General features: G+C 40.7%; 1 protein-coding gene across 1 annotated transcript in view; it reads left to right on the top strand.

The window, feature by feature from the left end:
• The window catches only part of beat-IIb (beaten path IIb), a 36,148-nt gene that overhangs the window by 14,228 nt on the left and 1,822 nt on the right, over positions 1–20,098 (top strand). Inside the window, exons 2-5 of the mRNA XM_018000790.2 lie at positions 4,302–5,887; positions 14,049–14,263; positions 14,357–14,492; positions 15,497–15,630. Of these exons, the coding sequence (XP_017856279.1) occupies positions 5,404–5,887; positions 14,049–14,263; positions 14,357–14,492; positions 15,497–15,630 (969 nt within the window). The 5' untranslated portion in view covers positions 4,302–5,403. The remainder of the gene's footprint in view (positions 1–4,301; positions 5,888–14,048; positions 14,264–14,356; positions 14,493–15,496; positions 15,631–20,098) is intronic.

The raw sequence follows: 20,098 nt of genomic DNA, 5'->3' as shown, positions 1-20,098 counted from the left end.
AGACGCAGCCGCGCCCCTTTGCTGCGACTGTCACTGTCAATGTCTCCATGACACAGCTCGGCAATAATTTGTTTATGGACCTGGCTTTCGAGCCGGGGCCCAAATACATTACACGCGCAATGTTAATCTGCTTTTAATTAAAAGCAACGAACAAAGCTCTAAGCAGCTTTCACTTCTGCCTTGCTTCCTCGCAGAAGTCAGACACAATTGAAGTCAACTCGACCCGAGCCGAGCGGTGCCGCGCCGCGCCGCGCCGAGCCAACTAATTGCCATTTGTTTTGGCTGCCTTGACTTGGCCTGCTTTTTATTGTTTGTGGCATTGCAGCCACATAAGAGCCATTTGTTCCCTGCCAAAAATGTTGCCGGCATCGTTCAGGAGTCGAGCTCTGGCCCTGGCTGTGATGCCAATTACAATACAAATGTTATCACTGACAATGACACGAAATGAATGACAATGAGCGTATATATATATATGTGTATGTGTGATGTGCTATGTGGACGACGGCCGGGAGAATGAATAAACTATGTATGGGAGCAGCCCATTAAGCTCACTAACGCAAACATACCCAAGGGACGATTGCGGAAACAAATAAACTTGGCCAAATAACACGGCCCATTGCAGGCCAGAAACAATGAAATCGCATTCTCTACAGATATCAGCATTCACCTTTATAGTGCTGCCTTACCAAGCTCTGAAGAATCTAAAAAATAATATATTCTGTTTCGCAAACTTTCTCTCTCTCTCTCTCTCTCTCTCGCTCCCTCTCTTAATTAAAGTATTGTATATATAATTTTAATTGATAAAGCCAGATTTCTGATATACTGCACAGATATATCAACTGATTACGAACACATTTCTCATGAATGTACAACAATTCCATTAACCTGAATTCTCGCCAAGCGATAATGATTGATGGCAAAATATTAAGAAAATCAATCAAGCTATGAAACAAGCTTGCCTTTGACCACAACAAAAAAATACAAATATCAACAGTGTAAAATATGTCAAAGACAATTAATTATAAAATCTAGAAAGCCCAACAAACGAACGCCCAGAGCACAACAAACAAAAACAAAAACAAAAAATATTAATAATAATAAAAACAGGACGAACAAAATTGTGTGAAAAATGCGCCTGACAAAATTCTCTTTCATAATAATTTGTTCAAACACGCTGGAAAGGTAGATCGGCAGGGGTTGACCGCCTGTTTATATAATACAAAGGTAGAGATAAATCAGATTTAATGGGTGGGGCGGACGCAGGGGGAGTTTTAAAAACGATGTTTTAATAATAATAGCAGACAAACACAGTATCAATATAATATAGAAATATGTACATGTGTGTGTGTGTGTGTGTGTGTGTCCCTCGCACAGACAGTAAAAATAATGTTTGCGAGGGAAAGCAATAATAATGTTGCTGCAAACACATGTTTACAGTAGCAATGCGATGTGACCGCACAACAACAACAACAACAACAACGAGAGCAGAAACAACAATAACAACAAGAAGAGCAACAGCTGCTGGAAACAGACAATGCAAGCGATCCGAAGCTGTGTACTTTCCCCCTGCAGATACGTCTGTGTGCACATTTTAATCAATAAACAAACGTAAAAATATGACAAACAAATTAATAAAATGCCACAAACACACAAAAGATTGAAACAAAGTTCGAGGGTGGAGCACACCGCATGACAAAATGTGATAAATGAAGCTGCACCGAAGGCCTGCCAATGACAATGGAACATCAGCGAGAACAGAGGCAGCCTTTGACTAAATATAGATGTGAAGCACTCACTCTCTCTCATTCCCCCTCTCTCTCTCTATCTCTGACTGTTGCTCTTTTGGGAGAGCCGATGCATTGTCGAGTAATTGTGACAATTTGGTCCCACACAAATGGCATAATAAATGTTGAGCCTACGATGAGATGTGTGAAGTGCAGCAGCCGATTCACGATTCACGACCCCCGCCCCCTGCCACTGCCCCCAGTCTCTGTCCTCTGCCCTTTGATGGCCGTTGCCGGAAGTGATTTCTGACTCAGCTGCAGCAAAGCGCGGAGCTAAACTCGACGTCAGCCACATCAAGAGCCATAATGCGAAATTCTGCTGCATCGGCAATGCGCAAGTTGCTGCAATAACTATGCCAATAAGCCAGTCACAGAATCCACAACTAAGCGATGCTCTAACTAGAAAAGAAGATTATGAATTGGAAGTAGTTTGTAGACTATTTCTATTTACTGAATATTAAACAGATAATATTGATTAAAATAATATATTAAATTCAGTTCATATCTAATATTACTATTTTATAATAATAATATTACTATTTAATGCTCTAGGCATTGAAATATTTACTGAATGCGAAATTAAATTTATGCTGAATTTATTAAGATATAATATAATTCAATATAAAATTTTAAAATGTATAAATTTATTAATATTTTTATATTCTATTTAAATCAAATTTATATTATTTATTTATAGTTATAGTTAACAGATTTGCTAATTGTTTTGCACAAGACAGATTGTAAATAAAAAAATAAATAAATAAATAAAAAAAAAATATTATAATGATAATCATAAAATAATTCAATATACATGTAATAATAATTAGATTTCAAAATATTTTTTTATTTTTAATTACTAGGTTATTTGAAATATCAGCTGAAAGCAAAAATTAATATATATTGAATTTAATATTATATTATATAGTTCAATACAAATTTTAAAAAATACATAAAAATAAAAATTTTGTAAATAATACTCAGATTATTTGACATCAATAAATACGAAACTCATAATATTATTGTTGTACTTACTTGAAATAAATATTATAATAAATCATAATATTATTGTTGTATTTAGTTAAAATAAATATTGAATTTAATGATATTATTATTTGTAATGCTCAACTAATTTGAAATGACAAGAAATTCTATAAATATTTTATAGAATTATTAAAATTTTAAATGAAAAACATTAAACCAATTAAAAAGCGTTATAAATGTATTATATGATTTATATTTATATGATGATTTACATTTCAAATATTAAATCTTAAATCCCAAATGGTCTTTCAATTCTGAAATATGTATTTAAAGCATCCCAATTAATCATTTAGTATTATATATACTATCTATACGTTTAAAATTTTGATTTGATTAGCGAATAAAGAGGAAAATGGACGAGTAATAGTAGTAGTTTATGTACAAAGGGCAAAACAATTCTTGATTCGATTAATTTCTTCAGCTTAACCCTAAAAGCAATTCATTTTACTTAAAATTATAAAAATAAATATTATGACACAGCGACCCTCTAAAGCTAGATCAATGTTGATAAATTAGAAGTAAATAAATAATAAATACACTTACAACAGACAAAGCCACATAATACCTATAGCTATGCAGTGCACTATATACATAGTCGAAACATCAAATCTCTATTGGAAATTGATGAAAACGCCCTTTAGGCTCCTTTGATGCATTCTGCAGCGAAATGCACACACTTACGATATGCAATCGCTATACCCTTTCTCCACATGATTAACAGTTATCCCAATGTTGAGCTATTGTCTATCCAACTTGTGCGCCCATAATAGCAATTTAGATGGGCGCACAGTCACGCCTTTGCGCTGCATTAAGCGCCCATTAGAATACCAAATGGAGTACAACGGGCCGTGGGGCCAGCAGCATCGGCGGGTGGGGGGATACAGGGGATAAAGACAACAACAATTTGTGATGCTGCGAGGCCGGCGGGCAGATGAGGAAGATGCGGAGATTAAAGGATTTCAAAATGTGCATTTCCGGAACTGCAGCGCATAATTAAGCAGCCGCGGGATACAATAAATAATGAAAGCGACTAAATTCCAAAATCCATTGGCAGCATCAATTAAAGGCTTTGCTATTGGGCTCAAGCCAAGAGTGTGTGATTGCTGGTCAATTAGCCAGCAGAATAGAGAATAGGGCATGTCGCCATATAGAATATACGCATATACAAATTTCGGCGTTTGAATGGAATGCGTGGACCCGCTAAGGTCAACTCAAATGCTTATCGGAGTGGCCCATGGAGTACCATAAATCAAACAGGAAATGGTGGCACGTGATCGCTGCTGAAATGCAATTGTTTTGCGGGACTGTTTATGGGGCGGGGTCTCCACTTGGCCGACCATAAATTATTTATTTAGAACTTGGCTGCGTTTAACGGCATGCAATAAAATTAATATATACATATATGTATGTACATATTCTGCACTGCGCTGCTTTGTCAACAACTAATTGAAACATTATTTGTCTATCTCTTTCCAGCTAATTGCAGTGCGGACTATTAGAAAACTTTGTACGAAGTGCGCCTGTATGTGTGTGGACAAGTACGTCTGCCACATGAAGCAATTAGACGCAACACTAAAATCGCCTATAAATGTCAACTAACAAATATTTTCGCGGAAGAGAAACCGAAACATAACAAAATCTAACGAGCAGCAGAGGGCACACGCTAGCAACATAAAACTCTAGAGCTTAGCAACATGTTGCCAAGCGGTGCCAATGCGATGGCAACATTTACCAATTGCTGCTAAGCAGCGATGGCAACAACAACATTCACGCAATCACTTCGTGCGCGTTTAGTCGCATTCGTATCTCTGTCGGCTGCGCGTCTTCCTCTATCGGCTGTGTGACGCGTTCGTTGTGACTTCGCTGCGGCAGCGACTAAGCAGAATGACGTATTGAAAACAGACAAAGCAAAGTAAAGAAGAATCGAAGCTGACTATACGTAAACAATAATTCCAAATATTAACGAGTTGAAGAAACTTTTTCAGCACAAAGAAAAAAAGTAAAATAATATATATATATATAATAAATAATAAACATTAATTCTAAATATTAAAAAGTTGAAGAAAAGAAAAAAAAAAAATAATAATAAGAAGAAAATAATAAATAATATATATAAATATAATAAATAATAAATCCGTATATTATCGAGTTGAAGCAACTTCCTAATAAAAATATAAAATATAAATAAACTCTAAATAATATTAAAATTTAAATAGTTTTCATATATTTACAAATGATAAACAAAACCACATAATTAATGATAATAACAGAACAAACAAACTTGGCAGTTGAAAAATGAAATAAGCAGCCCAGAGCCAAGTCTCAGACCTAATAAATGAAGTTAGCCAAAAGTACATGTGTAGCTAATCATTTATAATAGTGCTGCCCAATGCATGCTAGGCCAGAGCAGACTCCCATCAGCATAAGCTAAAGCAAAGCGCCAAATTAAGCCAAATCTGGCGAACAGGGTGCCAAATTAATTAACTGGTTCGCCGGCAACCCACGACCCGTTACCCGCTGCTCGTTACCCGTTACCCGCTGCACATCTCTGCCGCTCCATTAATTTCACACTTAATTAATGTCAGGCGGCAAGTGGGGAGCTCGGCCGTTGACAAACGCTCGCAAAGTGTGCAAAAAACGAGACTCGCTGACAATGTGGCAGACGTTATCAACGCTATCCGCATCACTCACAGCGCTCCCCACGGCACTCGCACACGCGTCGGGGTGTAAGTGTCAGTTCGCGCGTCGCATCAGGTCAAAACAACGCCCCAACATTAGCGGCAGCAACACGGAAATGCAAAGTCACAGACCGAGCACCACCGCCAGCACCACTAGCACCACCTCTACCAATGCGGCCAGCGTGCTGCCATCAACATTAGCAGACATCGCGACGTCAACAACAACAGCAACAGCAACGATGATGACGATGACGATGACAACAACAGCAACTGGAGAAGTAAAATGCGAGCGTAGGTGTCGCTGCCTCCAGCACCACAGCAACAGCAACAGCAACTTGGCCACCAGCATCCTGCACTGGCTGCTGCTCCTCTGCATCCTATGTGGTAAGTTCAACTAGAAGCGGCCAAAAACCAACAAATGAGCTATGGCCAAAGGCCGTAAGTGACTTTTAGCAAAATGCGCTTAAATGTCTCTGATTTAGTGCGCCACACACAACCTGGCAACTGGGTGGGAAATAAAAATAAAAAAAATGCATACATATACTAAGAAAAACGACAAGCTTAAAAAACGGTTGCTGCATTATTTCAAAAAAAAAAAAAAAAAAAAAAAAAAAATCGCAACACAAATCAAGATGAATTTCCGTGCATTTTTGTGCAGATTTTTGTGTGGCTTTACCAAAATAAAAAAAATACAAACAGGACGAGACATGAGAGTCCGGCTCCAAATAAATGCAGCGAACGCGCTCACAACTGACGGCCCCAAAACGCTTCTGTCTGTGGCTTTTGAGGGCAGATCTAAAACACCACAACAGATACATAAGTAAAAAGCAAACTGGAATAGCTCAATACATGAATACCCTATAATCCATAGGAAACCAACATCTTTAAATGAAGATGAAATAGAAAGGAATTTAAAATTTGAAGAAAATTAAATGAGAATTTTAAAAGTTTACATAATTAAAAAAAAAAAAACAACAATTTAATATAATCTACAAATTTAAATAATATAAAACTACAATAAAAATTATACTAAAATTAAACTTAAATTTACTTTAATAAAAAATCAAATTAAACTAAAATGAAATAAATAGTTAACTAAAATTAAGTTTAAATTAAATGAAAAATAAATTTAAATTAAAGTAAAATTCAATTTAAATTCAATTGATATTAAGATTAAAATTAAGACAACCAATATATATTTTCATAATATATATTTCCGCTAAACATAGCCGTATTTATAAATTATGAAATTATATGGTTTTCTAGCACTTTTTATTTTCCATTTGAATTTCTTTTCTTTTTGTACTACTCTTAGAAAGAAAATGGAAGTGTGGACATAGACACATTTTAAGGGGAGTGTTCAAAAGTTGCGAACTTTAAATGAAGTTATGCATCAATTTATCTTGAAAACATATGATATTGTTTCGAAATATTCGTATGATCTTTAAATAAAACAAAGTGACCAAAAATAGTCTTCTTATCCGAGGTATTTCATTTCTCAGTCAGCTCAGCTCAGCTTGAAAGAGTATCAGGAAATGTGTAACAAAAAGTCGCTACACCTCGCGCTATTCATAGAAATAAAGTATGGGTAAATGGATAATGTGAAAGGAAAAACGTTTGAAAATAGTGCCAAGAAATAGGAGAATATAAAACGAGCAGCAGCAAAACTCAGATCCTAGTGAACAGAATAAGAGAAAGAGAGAGAGAGAGAGAGAGAGATAGTGAGCAAGGTAGAGGCACATGGGTAGAGAACGAGATGAAAGCACAGCTGAGACAGCAGTAATACAAATTGACGTGTGTTTCTCATTTTTGTGTGTGTGCGCGTGTGCATGTGTGCATGTGTGCATATGTGTGTGTGTGTTTTTCACCGTTTGCTTTGGTGCTTTCAATAATTTCCCTTGATTTTGCAGCTGCAGTTGGCTTTTTGCTGCTGTTGCAGTTGCCGTTGCCGTTGCTGCTCCAACTTAAAACAGAAATTAACTCTAGCGCACGAAAGTATGCAACAAAAAGCGAGAAACATAGCAAATCAAGCAACATGTATGTGGTCGGTGGGTGACTGTGTATGTGTGTCTGTATGTATGTGTGTGTGTGCATTGCTTGATTATTTCGTTTTGAAATTGATGCTGCAATCAATTATAGAAGAACGCAAAAACCAGGGAGAACAAGTAGAATGAATCGAATTCGGTTGGCGTTGTACAACCACAGCGGCGAAGAGTAATGGCCAAGCCAAAACCAATTGAGGTCCTGTTGCCAGTGGCAGCGCAGCGACGTTTAAAGCCAAGTCTTTGTTATTGATTTGCCAGGCAAGCCCCAGGCGAAAACGCTGCGCTATGCTAAAATAAACTGAAATCAATTTAGTTAAGCTCAGCTAGACACTCAGACACTCAAGACCCCAGTCCCACTAGCAGCAGCCCCGGCCCCTGTTCTGGCTTACACAAGCCACCCAACTAATCAAGATAAATAAATATTTATAATTAATTTAAAATATAAACACGAAACACAACGCAGTCGCAATTAATTTTCGCAACAGAATCAGCACTCGGAATTTCAAGCAAAGCCAGCGTATTCCGTATACGCAGCGTGAACTTAATCGCCAAAGCTGACAACGAGCAGCCGCAATTTGATAAGGCTCGCTCATCTCCAACTTACAGGCATATGAATAAATGAATGAACGCATGAATAAGCAATCAACTGTAATGGCCAGCGCCACAGCCAGGCAGGCGCTAACGAGCGCTGTCGAGCAAGGCCCCAAAGAAAATACAGTGAAAGCGAAATTAAGAAGAAATGTATGCGCAACGAGAAAGGTTAAAGCGCAACATCCGTTAAAGGCGTCCCAAAAGGGTCAAGCACCACGTTAGTCCATTGCCAGCTGTGGGCCGGCCAATGCGTAGCTAATGAGTGCCAGCCCCAGCAGCAGGTGTAGCCACCGACAGCAGCAGCAGCAGCAGCAGCAGCAGTGGCAGCAGCAACACCAACACCAGCAGGAGTTTGCCGTGGGCCAGGAATGTGCGTGAGCTTGTCCGCCTGCGCGTGCTTAATGAACTGCAATCAATGGCGCCAGTCGATAAGCAACGAAAGGCGACTGATTGTGCGTGCAACATGAGGCTGACCGCAAATGTTCACAGATATTGGCACACTCACACACACTCAACTTTCATACAATATACATGCACACATACAATGGCACGCCGCAAATGATTTATATAGCGCGCTTTTGGTTCGGTTTGGCGCATTAATTACGCACATTTTGCTGGAATTTATTTAAACGAAACATAAAACAAACTACGCTACCGCCCACCGCCCACCACTCAGGCAAACGCAATAAAAAAAAGTGAAATTAAAATAAAGTTAAATGCAACTTTGGCCATCTGCTCAGGCCGTCAAAATACTCTACACATTTAATTACAATAAGTAATCGAATCGAAATTCAGGCTTACCCTGCAAACACCCAGGACAACAACAACAACACACTGAGTGCCTTATCTAAACCCAAAATCGACCTCTTTTGCGGAACCTGATTTGCTTATTGAGCTCCGTTCGACTCACAATATGATTTCTGCCAGGTGCTCAACACGTTATATGAAGTGCTGCGAATCGCTTGCAAATAAATGCAACAATGTAACAATCACGATGGGAAATCGAATGAAAAATGAATGAATGTAGAAAATATAAAAAAATAAAACTGACAATTCTAAAGCATCCTTCGATTCATTGTCGAAATGTGTTACACTCAAGTGAAGGACTCTGCACTCAATCGTCACACGAATTTGAAGCAACGAAAACAGTTGTATTTATTTGTTTATTTCCTTTTTTTTTTCATTTCAAATTGAGTATTTGATTCACAAATAATTAACAAAGCAATCCTTTAAAGTACACCTGCCAGCTACAGAGCAACAAATACAATTTAAGTATATATATATTACATATATATATACATGATACATGAAAGGCATGCTGCAACTACAGCGAGCATGCCATTTATGCTTGAACATTCTTTGAAGCCTTTTTGACAATTGCATGCCATTCCGGCATTTCAATTGAGCACAGCAATTGAACAAAAAATTGACACATGAATTTGAAAGCGCGAACTGATAAACAAAGCAAGCAAACCCATCCAGCTTATATATCTAAAAATAAAACACAATTTGAATTTGAGCCAGTCGTGAATCAGTTTTGATATGACCACAAAAGTTAAATTTTAATACTTTCATAATGTCATGATGTGCTTAAGTACTCAGGCTATTACTGTTGCTTATAGCTCAGACTATCAGATATGCGCACAGACAAGCACTCACACACACACACACATTCATATTTTACTGATTTAAAATACATAAAAGCACATTAATTCATATATACTGCAAAAACGTTCAGCACATAAACTTGACCAGACTCATTCAAAAACACATAGACAGACACTCAACCAGTTAGCATTAGCAATAAATGTTGGCCAAAATTGTTCGTTGAATGGCCAAGTTATGCGAACACAGAAAACCCATAAAAATAAATATTAAAAAAAAAAAAAAAAAAACAAAACTTTTCAACATTTCAATTCATAATTCAACACATAATTATATCGCTCTAGCTCTGATTTCGCAATCTCTTCTATCTCAAACTCTCACACACACTCTCTCTCTCTCTCTCTCTCTCTCGCTCTCTCGCTCTCTCGTTCTCTCGCTCTGTTGAATTGTGTCAGCAACTTTTCAAAACTGTAACAGTGCCAATTTGTCCAAAAAGTGCCATGGCCAGCTCTGAGTCCTTTTCGTCCTGCGGTCCACATTGCAATTTGTAATGAGAATTCAACTCAAATTTTGCTGTTCACAAATTATGCAAACAATTTTCTGGCATTGCTCATCCACAGTTGATATGCAAATACATATATTATTTGCCATGGTTATGCATTATGCTAAATAATTGCTCACATTCTTTACGCTGAACGGTGGGGGCGGGACGGGACGGGACGGGGCGTGGCAGATTGAGCTCGGGACGTCGCTGGATGCCAGAGTTGTTCGCTATTTTTGCAATTTGTTTTAGACAATAATATTGCGTTAATTATCACAGAGTGCTGTCAAAATTAATTACAGCCGCTGGGCAAACTCAGTGGCTCATTCTATGTGTGTGTGCGTGCGTGTGTGTGTGCTGGAGTGTGTGTGTGTGTGTGTGTGTGAGCCAACAATTTCATTTTGTTCATCTTGTTTATTGTTGAGCACGCGTAATTACGTGAAGAATTCATGTGTGAAAATTGTTAAGCTTTAATGCCATCATTTTATTGGATTTTCAACGGAAATAATTGACAGTAATGCGAAAAGTACAAGACAATATGAACATTAAAAAAAGCTAACGAGAGCTTTCTTTAGCTGGAAGTCAAAGCAATGCAAATGCAAAGTAACAAAGAAGTATGGAAATTACAATCGGGTGCAACCGACTTCATACTACTCATTCGCAATAATACTTAAAAAAAAAATAAATTAAAAAAATAAAAATAAATATTTTCAGATAAGTTTCAGTCAACAGGGTAGATCATATAACGTACATGTAACAATTATTATGTATATAATTGTGTGTTTATTATAAGTAATATATATTGATAGTGATTATTATCAGTGATAGTGATAATTATAATGATTTAACTTATGCTACTTTAAAGCACTGTGATTACTTAAACTTAATTACCACCATGTACGTCTTTACTCTATCAATGTTCTCAAACTATCTTCTTCTTTTACTGCTGTTCCCATCCAGTTGTCAACCTTGGGTGCCACACCGCTCGATAAAGCATGTCATGCAACTTTACATGTGATTTCTATGGTCAAAGTCAACTATGGTCTAACAATAAAAACTGCTATTTCTATTCATCTTTACAACAAGTTAACTGTAAAGACTTAATGCACAAGCGTTGGAGGGACGGGTGTGCGTAACGTCGAATACTTGCTGACTATTTATATATTTTAATCGCAAACCTGTCTTCAAATCTCTAGGGAAGCAACGATTCACATTCAAATTGATGGAAATTGCATGAAACCAATATACTCTTTACACTTTGTGAACGAACATAAAAAACATAAAATATTTAAGTCACAAGCTTAAAGTTCAGCTACGCCAGCCCACTGCTGCGCTGTGAAATGTGCAAGTAAATTTTCAAAAATGATTGCGCGTCATGCCGCAGAACGTAAAAATGGGATAAGCAGCCCATAGCAGACGCGTGGCAAGGACAATGCCTGGCAGCAGGCGGGAAAACAGGCTTTGGGGCAGACAATAAGTTAAATTAGTTTGCCAGTTGAGCAGCATTCACTCACTCTCTCTCTCTTGCTCTCCCTCTCTCTCTCTCCCTCACTCTCTCGCTGTCTTTGAGTACAAAAATATTATTACTCATAAATTATCACAAGTGAGTTCATCACACGGCTTGCACTTGCAGCACTGAATGGCCGCGTGTGTGTCTGCAAAAGTTTGTCTGGCTGCAGCTTGCCCAGCTTCAGTTGCCCCACCTTCCCCACCCCCACACACCCACGCCACATAACACACCCGCGCGCATAACATTTGTAGCTAAATCCGTGAGCTCAGCAGGCAAAGTTGAATTGTTCGTGAATGTGCATGTGGATTGCCTGTTGAGCTTGTCTGGCTTGTGGGTAGTGCATATTGTCATAATATTGAACGCATGATATATTGACTTGTGCAGTCAATAAACGTTTTATGATCTCAGCGCGTCCTCGCCGAACTTGCATTAAAGCTGCTGCGTAAATCGAAGGCCATTATGTTGACTAAATCAACGCAAATAGGTTTATCGCAGACCAGATGCAAACGTGCGCCCACACATGAAAACATGCTTCACAGGCAGGCATGTCAGCGTCCCATGTTGTCATGAAAACCCATCGAGCTCTCTTAAACAGCTAACAACTAAATGTTGTTACATTTACTGCTTTCCTTTTATCACACCAACAAAAACGAGCGAGGCTGCCTTGGTGAATGGAAGACGGAAAAAATTCATCATCACGTTGGGCCATCCTTAGGCTGGTTTAGGGGCCCATTGGCATCTGCTAAAGCCACTCGATGCGCAGCGACACAACAGCATGGCCATAAAGCTAATCCAGAACTAATTTCCAAAGCCGACTAGGCCTTCGCATCAGAAAGAAATGGAGCAACGACAAATGCCAAGCGCTACAAAAAGCGAGTCCGAGCCACTGTCAGGCATCTGAAGAATGTCCACAAGGCTGAAGCAGCAGTAGAGGCAGCTCAACGAATAGTAAGCACAGTGGAGCCCCAAGATGAAAGCGAGGGAGAGACAGCAGGAATTGAGGCTGCCAGCACTATGACGAAATTGAAGCAATCTCTTCGACCGGCCGAGACTCAGTCCATTTTAGGTTGCTATCAAGATTGTAGTATGGAGCACAGAAAACACAGCTGGCCGAAGAGCAAATGCCCTGCAAATAAATGAAAGTTGTAAGCAGATTTATTTTAGCACAAATTTTAGTAAAAATATGTAATCCGAAAAACAATAATATAAATATAAAAAATAAATTAATAGTAATATAATATATAAATATATATTTGTATATGAGCAACTTTTATACTATAAGATTTTCGCAAGATAAGATTTTTTAAAGGTTGCCAGCTTAACGTTAAATTTGGCATACCCTAAGTCTGAGTAGAAGCAGGAAGAAGAAGGCAAGGCACGAAAAAAATGGCTGGTGCGAACAGGCAAAGGGTGAAACAATGATAACAGCAAATGCGATAGAAAAAGCAACAGAAAGTCGAGCAAGAAAAAGATGCTGAAAAAATAATACAAAATGGCAGAGAAGAGAAGAGAACAGAAGAAACATGCAAAGAGGTTTATAACTTCTCGTAAGACGGCTTAAACGATTTGCGAGTTTATGAAAAGCCAAACACACTTTACACACGTGTGTGCGTGCGCAAAGAGATTGCAAGACAAATGGAAAATTGCTTTTTGATGTAGTCGAACTGGCAAGCTGGCAAGCTGGTTGGCCATGTGTGCTTGTCGAAGTCGTCATTGATTAGATGTCAGATGGCAAGAGTGGCCCCAGTCAGCACTTGAAGCCATCTGGGTGACTTTAAAAGGCTCGCTGCTCGCTGCTCGCTGCAGGTGCAGTCAGGCGACACCGTCTGCATTCGTGAATCGGAGAATATATTTTAATCCGTGCATTTTATGCAGCCCAATGCCCATAAAAAGCAGAGCGTTGACGATGTTGTGGCTTGGCTCGAAATGTGGTTGGATGAGGCCGCCGCTTGTCTGTCGCGACGTATCAATATTGTTTTACGGCCCCGATCCCTGCCGTGTATGCAAATTGCTGCCACGTAGCAGCACAAGCAGGCGCAGGACCCTCAGTTCCCTGGGCATGGACCTGCCCCAGCCCTGTCGGCAGGAGTCGCCCTGACAACTGGCGGCTCGGTGGGCTTCACCTCTGACAGTTTGACTGCCGGCTAACGGGGGAGCCGACTGCCAGTTCCCTGCCGCTTATGGCACGCTCATGCACGCTGCATCAATTTGAATAATAAATCTCATAAAGCTTGTCCTCTCGCTCATTTCCAGATGCCGCCCAGGCGACGCTGCGCAATGTCAACCTGCTCGTCGAGCCGCCGGCGGTGCGACGCGGCCAGTCGGTGGCGCTGCGCTGCGAGTATCAGCTGGATGGTGCACCGCTCTATTCGATTAAGTTTTATCGCGGCCAGTTGGAGTTTTATCGCTTCACGCCCGGCGAATATCCCCACACGAAGGTCTTTCAGTATCCTGGCATCAAAGTGGACGTATGTTAAACCCACTCCCCCCTTCCCCATTCCCCATCCCATTTTCACTCGTTCCCACTTGGCCAATCCAATTAAACACTGATATTATTGCAGGAAAGCAGCTCCAACGCCACCCTGGTGCTCATACGGAACGTCAGCTTCGGCCTCTCTGGCAACTTCAGCTGCGAGGTGACAGCCGATGCACCGCTCTACTCGACGGCCACCGCTTATGCCCAAATGCAAGTTGTGGGTGAGTACCTCCATGCGAAACGATAACGACCCACCAGTCCCACCATTCCTGTGTTATGCCTCAACCACAGCAGCTCTCTCAGCAACCGGCTCGTCATATTTAAGCGCCAGCAATTAAAGAGCCCCAGGCACGTGTTCTCAATCCAGCATACGTAAAACATATTCGAGTCTCTCATATTGAGCTCATCTTACTTGTGCCTTACATAGCTGATATTCAGTTGTTATTCAGCTTGTTGAAAAGTGAAGGTCGAGTGTGCTTCGAACAATAAATTATTGCTGGATTATATTATTATATTAGTTATTTATTAGTATTACTATAATTATTATTATTGTTATTATTATTATTATTATTATTATTATTATTATTATTATTATTATTATTATTATTATTATTATTATTATTACTATTATTATTTTATTTATTTTTATTATTTATTTATTTACTTTTTGCACACGAAACAGCCAAAACGTGAACCACTTAGAACCTTGCAGTCGAGCACTACCGACTGCTGTATACTCATTCATGCCTAAGTTGCGTTTTCAGCTCCATTTTACGTTTTATCACGCCTCCAATTGCTATATAAATATAGTAGGAGGTCAGCATATGGACTTGCTGTCAACATGGGCTGTTAAAACGAGAACATGTATGCAGTAGAATCCCGTTATGTCGACCCCGCTGATAGCGTTTGTAGTGTTATAGCAGTATACAATACGAGTACATACTTCACATTTTCAGCCTCCAACTTTGATGGCATAAAAGCCCAACCAATATACTCATTTCACTTTCTTGAATGGGCATTTATAACATATTTAAGGCTCATAGCTAATAATTACATGTCTTTGAGCAAAAAATGGTTCTATATATTTTCTGTTAATTTCATTTCTGAAACATTTACATATAAGAAAACAGTTGCTTGGTTTATTTTTAGTACATTTAATATCCAAAAGTAAAAAGTAAACACGCAACCACACATTAACCGATTTTCTTCTCTGAATCTGCTACAGAATTCCCGGAAAAACGACCTCAGCTCTTTACGGAACAGACGCGCTACGAGCCCGGCGATGTCCTGCGCGCCAATTGCAGCACGTTGCCATCCAGACCCCGCGCCGAGCTACGCTTCACACTCAACCACATGCCGGTAAGTGCAACTTTATGAGGGACCCGGGACATGTTCCATGTATGACAACGGAGCCTCACAACTCACTGTCCCCAGCTCCGTCTGGCCGCGCCTCTCCGCATAGGCCGGCAGCGGCATATTGCGATGAGTTATTTCTATGATAAAGCAGAAGTGCGGGGCGGAGGCTAATTAAGCGGCGTTGGCTTCGCAAATGGGAACGTAAATCCTTTATAATTAGAAAAGCCACTTGCTGAGCCCTAAACTCATTTCCAGCACATGTGATAGGCTGCAGCGGGGGGTGGAGCGGGGATTGTGTTTAATCTCAGGCGATATGCGCCATGGAATTTGTCGTTTATTTATGGATATGAAAGCCTTACTTAATTAAAATTTTTGGCTCAAAGCTAAATAAGAAGAGCCCCATACACACACACACACACACACACTCACACACACGCACACGACTAAGTCAATAAACGTAGAAAAGGGTTGCGCGCTTTGATTTGATTGTGCGATTTCGCCTCTGTCATTTATCATTACGAAAGAAGGCAAATGAAAGTGGAAAGTAGAAAATGGCAAATGGCAAATGGTAAATAGCAAATAGAAATGGAATATGGAAAATGGAAAATGGTAAACAGAAGCGAAAGCAAACAAATCACTTGGGTCACACAATCCGAGTCATATGCATGCCTACTGCCTGGAGAGGACATCATTAGTCATTTGGCGGCATTTTCATGTTTGCATCAATTTTGCGACTCGGCGCTAATCAGTTGCATAAATCAACAATGAAATGGAAACTGGAAACTGGCTCAGGTCCCACCCTCGAGCCAGATGCAGGGCGGTGCCGTTTCCTTTTAAAAAGCAAATGCTTTCTATATTTCTGTATCCCAATTCGACCGCAGGGCTGGCTAACCTTTTTCTTTGTCGCATTGCTGTTATTAATCATAGCCACGACATAAAATAAATTACGTTAAACTTCTGCACAGAAATTGCCCGGACAGAGTCCGACAAATCGGATGAGTCGCCGGAGTCGGCAGTGCCGGACGCTGCCTTTAAATGAATTTACGAGACAACACTTTTCAGCTGACACGCCCACACGGAGAGCGTACGCGGCGAGCATTCGATTGTCGTCTGTCCCACTGTTCCACTGCCCCACTGTCGCTCTGTCCCATTGTCCCGCCAACTGCCTGCAAAAGAAAACTTATTAAACGCTTCATAAATTTTTATATTATGTCTACCCACATCATCAGACATAACGTGCACTGGCACTGGCACTGGTACTGGCAATGGCAATGGCAATGGCAGTGGCATCCTTCCCGATCTGTGTGTCTTATCCTGCCGTTTTGTATCTGTCGCTCGCTGTTGTCTACTTTTCGGGACTCGCATACACACACAGAGCACACACACAGAGCACACACACGCGCTCCCATGCAGGCCGTTGAGCATTTTATCTAGATGTCGCTTGCTTCCTTCCACTTTCAGTCAACCAACTAATGACAAAAACCGAGACAAAAGTGCGCTGCTTTAGTGTGCACATGTGTGTGTGTGTCTGTGTGTGTGTGGCCGTCTGTCTGACACGGCGTGCCATATAAAATTTTATGTCTGTGGTGTTTATGTTGGCGCAGACAGCCAACAACAACACGAACCACACGAAATTCCATTCATTCTGCTGGCATTGGCCAAGCAATTTCTGCCGAATGGAGATGCGTCTCTGATATTGAATTATGATCTGGCTGCTGGCGCTTTAAATGGCAGCCTTAGACGTTCGTTAGTGTAATCCATCCCTACTAGCCTGGCATAAATAACTAATGACAGCTTAAAGCCACCTGCAAACAGGCAGCTGCTATATATTGATATATAATATCGCAGAAGCCGCTTCAGCTCCTTAAAGCTTTAAGGGATGGAATATATATACATATATAATTGCAATACGATTTGCCGTTTGTTTCTCTTCTTTCCCACTTTTTTCTTGTCTTGTCTCTTATTCGTATTCAAAGCAAGACGAGAGCCACATGTTGACCCAGGCGAAGGCAGCCAGCCAGGCAGCCAGGCAGCCAATCAGCCATCCAGCCGGCTACCGGCTTAACGACTAACATAATTTGTTAAAAAGTTTTTGTCATATTAATGGAAAAGTAGCTGAAAATGAAATTTTTTGGTGAATCATGGGAATTAGTTGGGATTAGAGCTGTCGAGACTCTCGGGGAGTTTGCCGACCGAGACAAGTGGCCGTTCGACAGTGGGATTTGTGTGCCAATCGATTATTTGATAAATTATTTACTTCAGATTATATTTTTGGGGCGTTGCTGCCCAGCGGAACTGGTGTAAATGCCATAAGCACATAATTAAAGCTGAGCAACAGCTTTAAGTGTCTGTGATTAATGAATCGAGAGCACATGCTGCGGAATGGAGAACAGTTCGACACTATTCAAGACCTTTGCCTTGAAGAACTTGAAGAACTCCTCCACACTATATCTATGCCTATCCTGGGAGACCGTACTTTGGCATCTATTTAGCTTGCGTCTATCTCGCATAAGCATTTCGGGTGCAAATTAACGTGTTGTGTGACCCAGGCCAATATTAATAGGCAGCCATCAGAATTGTGCCACGCAAACACAAAACACACACAATTTTTGTTGCCAGCTCGAGCTGGAGCTGGAGCTGGAGCTGGAGCAAAAAGTGAATTTGGCTTGAAAACAATTCAACTGCAAAATGTTGACGCAAGCAAATGCCAAACATTTATTTAATTGGCCAACCGAACGTAGTTGGGGGCTGGGATCGCCAGATATCTGTGGGGCCCCTGGCTGGGGGTGCCGATGCCATAAAGGTAAATCACAAGAAATATGAGGGTATTTACACTTTTGGGTCGCTGCCTCAGCCACATGCTTAATTAAAGCGCTTGCCGTCTTAAGAGTTTCTCGTAAATTACGCGGCATTAAATTCCCCAAGGCGTGCGAGCGAGACAGCAAAGAGCAAAGAGCAAAGAGAGTGAGAGAGAGAGAGAGAGAGAGAGAGGGCGAGCGATGGAGAGGCGGAGAGAAAAAGAAAAGCGAGTTAACTAAAAATGGCTTTTTATGTCGCTGCGCCTTTGCCAGCATGAAAATAAAAATAAAATTCAAATATAAAGTTAAGCCAAAAAACGTACAAGCTGAAAAATAAAATGTCTGTGCTGGTGTGTGTGTATATGTGTTTGTGTGTGCCGTAAAAAGGGTTAAAAGCGCACAGCAGCAAACAAAAACAACTACAACAACATCGACAACGACACGCACAACAATAAAGCGATTTTGCTTTTTAATGTTGTGGGTGTGCGAGCTTGCCTGAGAGCAGCGGGCCACGCCCAAAGCAACTATGCTATTCAGATATTCCTTTAAGTGAGATACCAAAAGCCTGCCCGAGTCCTCTATTCTATCTTCTTCATGCTGTCCATGAACAGCTAAATGTTTTCCGATTTGAGTGTAGTTTGCTGCACACAGGGTATGGCGTAGTCGGTCAGCTGTGTGTGTGTGCTGTGGGCGACCCTAATACGAGGCGGGCACGTTGCCTTCAATTTCGTACACCTTTTCAAGGCCCTAAACAGCGCAAAATACATGCATAAGTAAATGGCGCTCAAATGAGTTTGTGAGTGGAAACGAAATGCGTATTTATTGTATTTAAATTGCCAGCGGTTCGCTGGGGGCAGGAGGCGGGAGGTGCGGACTGTGGGGCTGTTGGACTGTAGGACTGTTGGGTGTTGTTCAGGCAGGACATGCAGCAAACGGAAATGGCAACACAACCATTTGGAAAATGGCGCCTGCACTTCCTGCAGCAAACAACAATGGGCATTTGCAACTAAAAACCGGGCACAATACAGTTAACGGGATTTTCTTTTCGCCTGGTGCGTAAAGATGCGCCAAACGGAAATGATGTGCCCCAGTCGCGCAGCCAGAGCATCTCTCGCAAATGAAACGGAAAGCTAAGCTAAGGGCTGAAATGAATATGCACACGCCCATGCACATGGCCGAGCAGGAGGAGCCTGAGCTACGGCTTTTTGGGGAAGACCGAGGCTTAGGCGCTGCTGCTGCTGCTGTTGCTGTCATGAAGGAAATGAAATTTTTAAATGCACACAGTGCGAGTGGCAGCCCGACAGACAGACAGACAGACAGACAGACGGGCAGACGGACGAATAGTCATATGGTAAATGTTGCCTCTGTTGCCCTTACCGCTGCCTTTGCCATTGCCATTGCCGTTGCCGTTGCAGTGGCTCAGTAACTCAAAGACTAAGTGTAAACAGTTTGCATTGCTGTTGCGTTAACAACCAACGGGCAGCAGCAGCAACAAGCAAACAAACAACCTTGAACGGCAGACACTCAAACAAACTGTCGGACATCTGCAAAGGCGAAAAGAGCCAACAGGGCGTATGAGTGATGCTGCTGTTGCTGTTGGTGTTGGTGTTGCTGTTGATTTTGATGCTGCCACTGTTGCTGTTGTAACATTGAAAACTGTTTTTAAAAGCCAA

Source organism: Drosophila arizonae, chromosome 2, assembly GCF_054131065.1.
Source record: "Drosophila arizonae isolate 15081-1271.41 chromosome 2, UAZ_ARI_1.0, whole genome shotgun sequence".
Classification (NCBI taxonomy): domain Eukaryota; kingdom Metazoa; phylum Arthropoda; class Insecta; order Diptera; family Drosophilidae; genus Drosophila; species Drosophila arizonae.
This window is presented reverse-complemented; position numbering and strand designations above follow the sequence as displayed.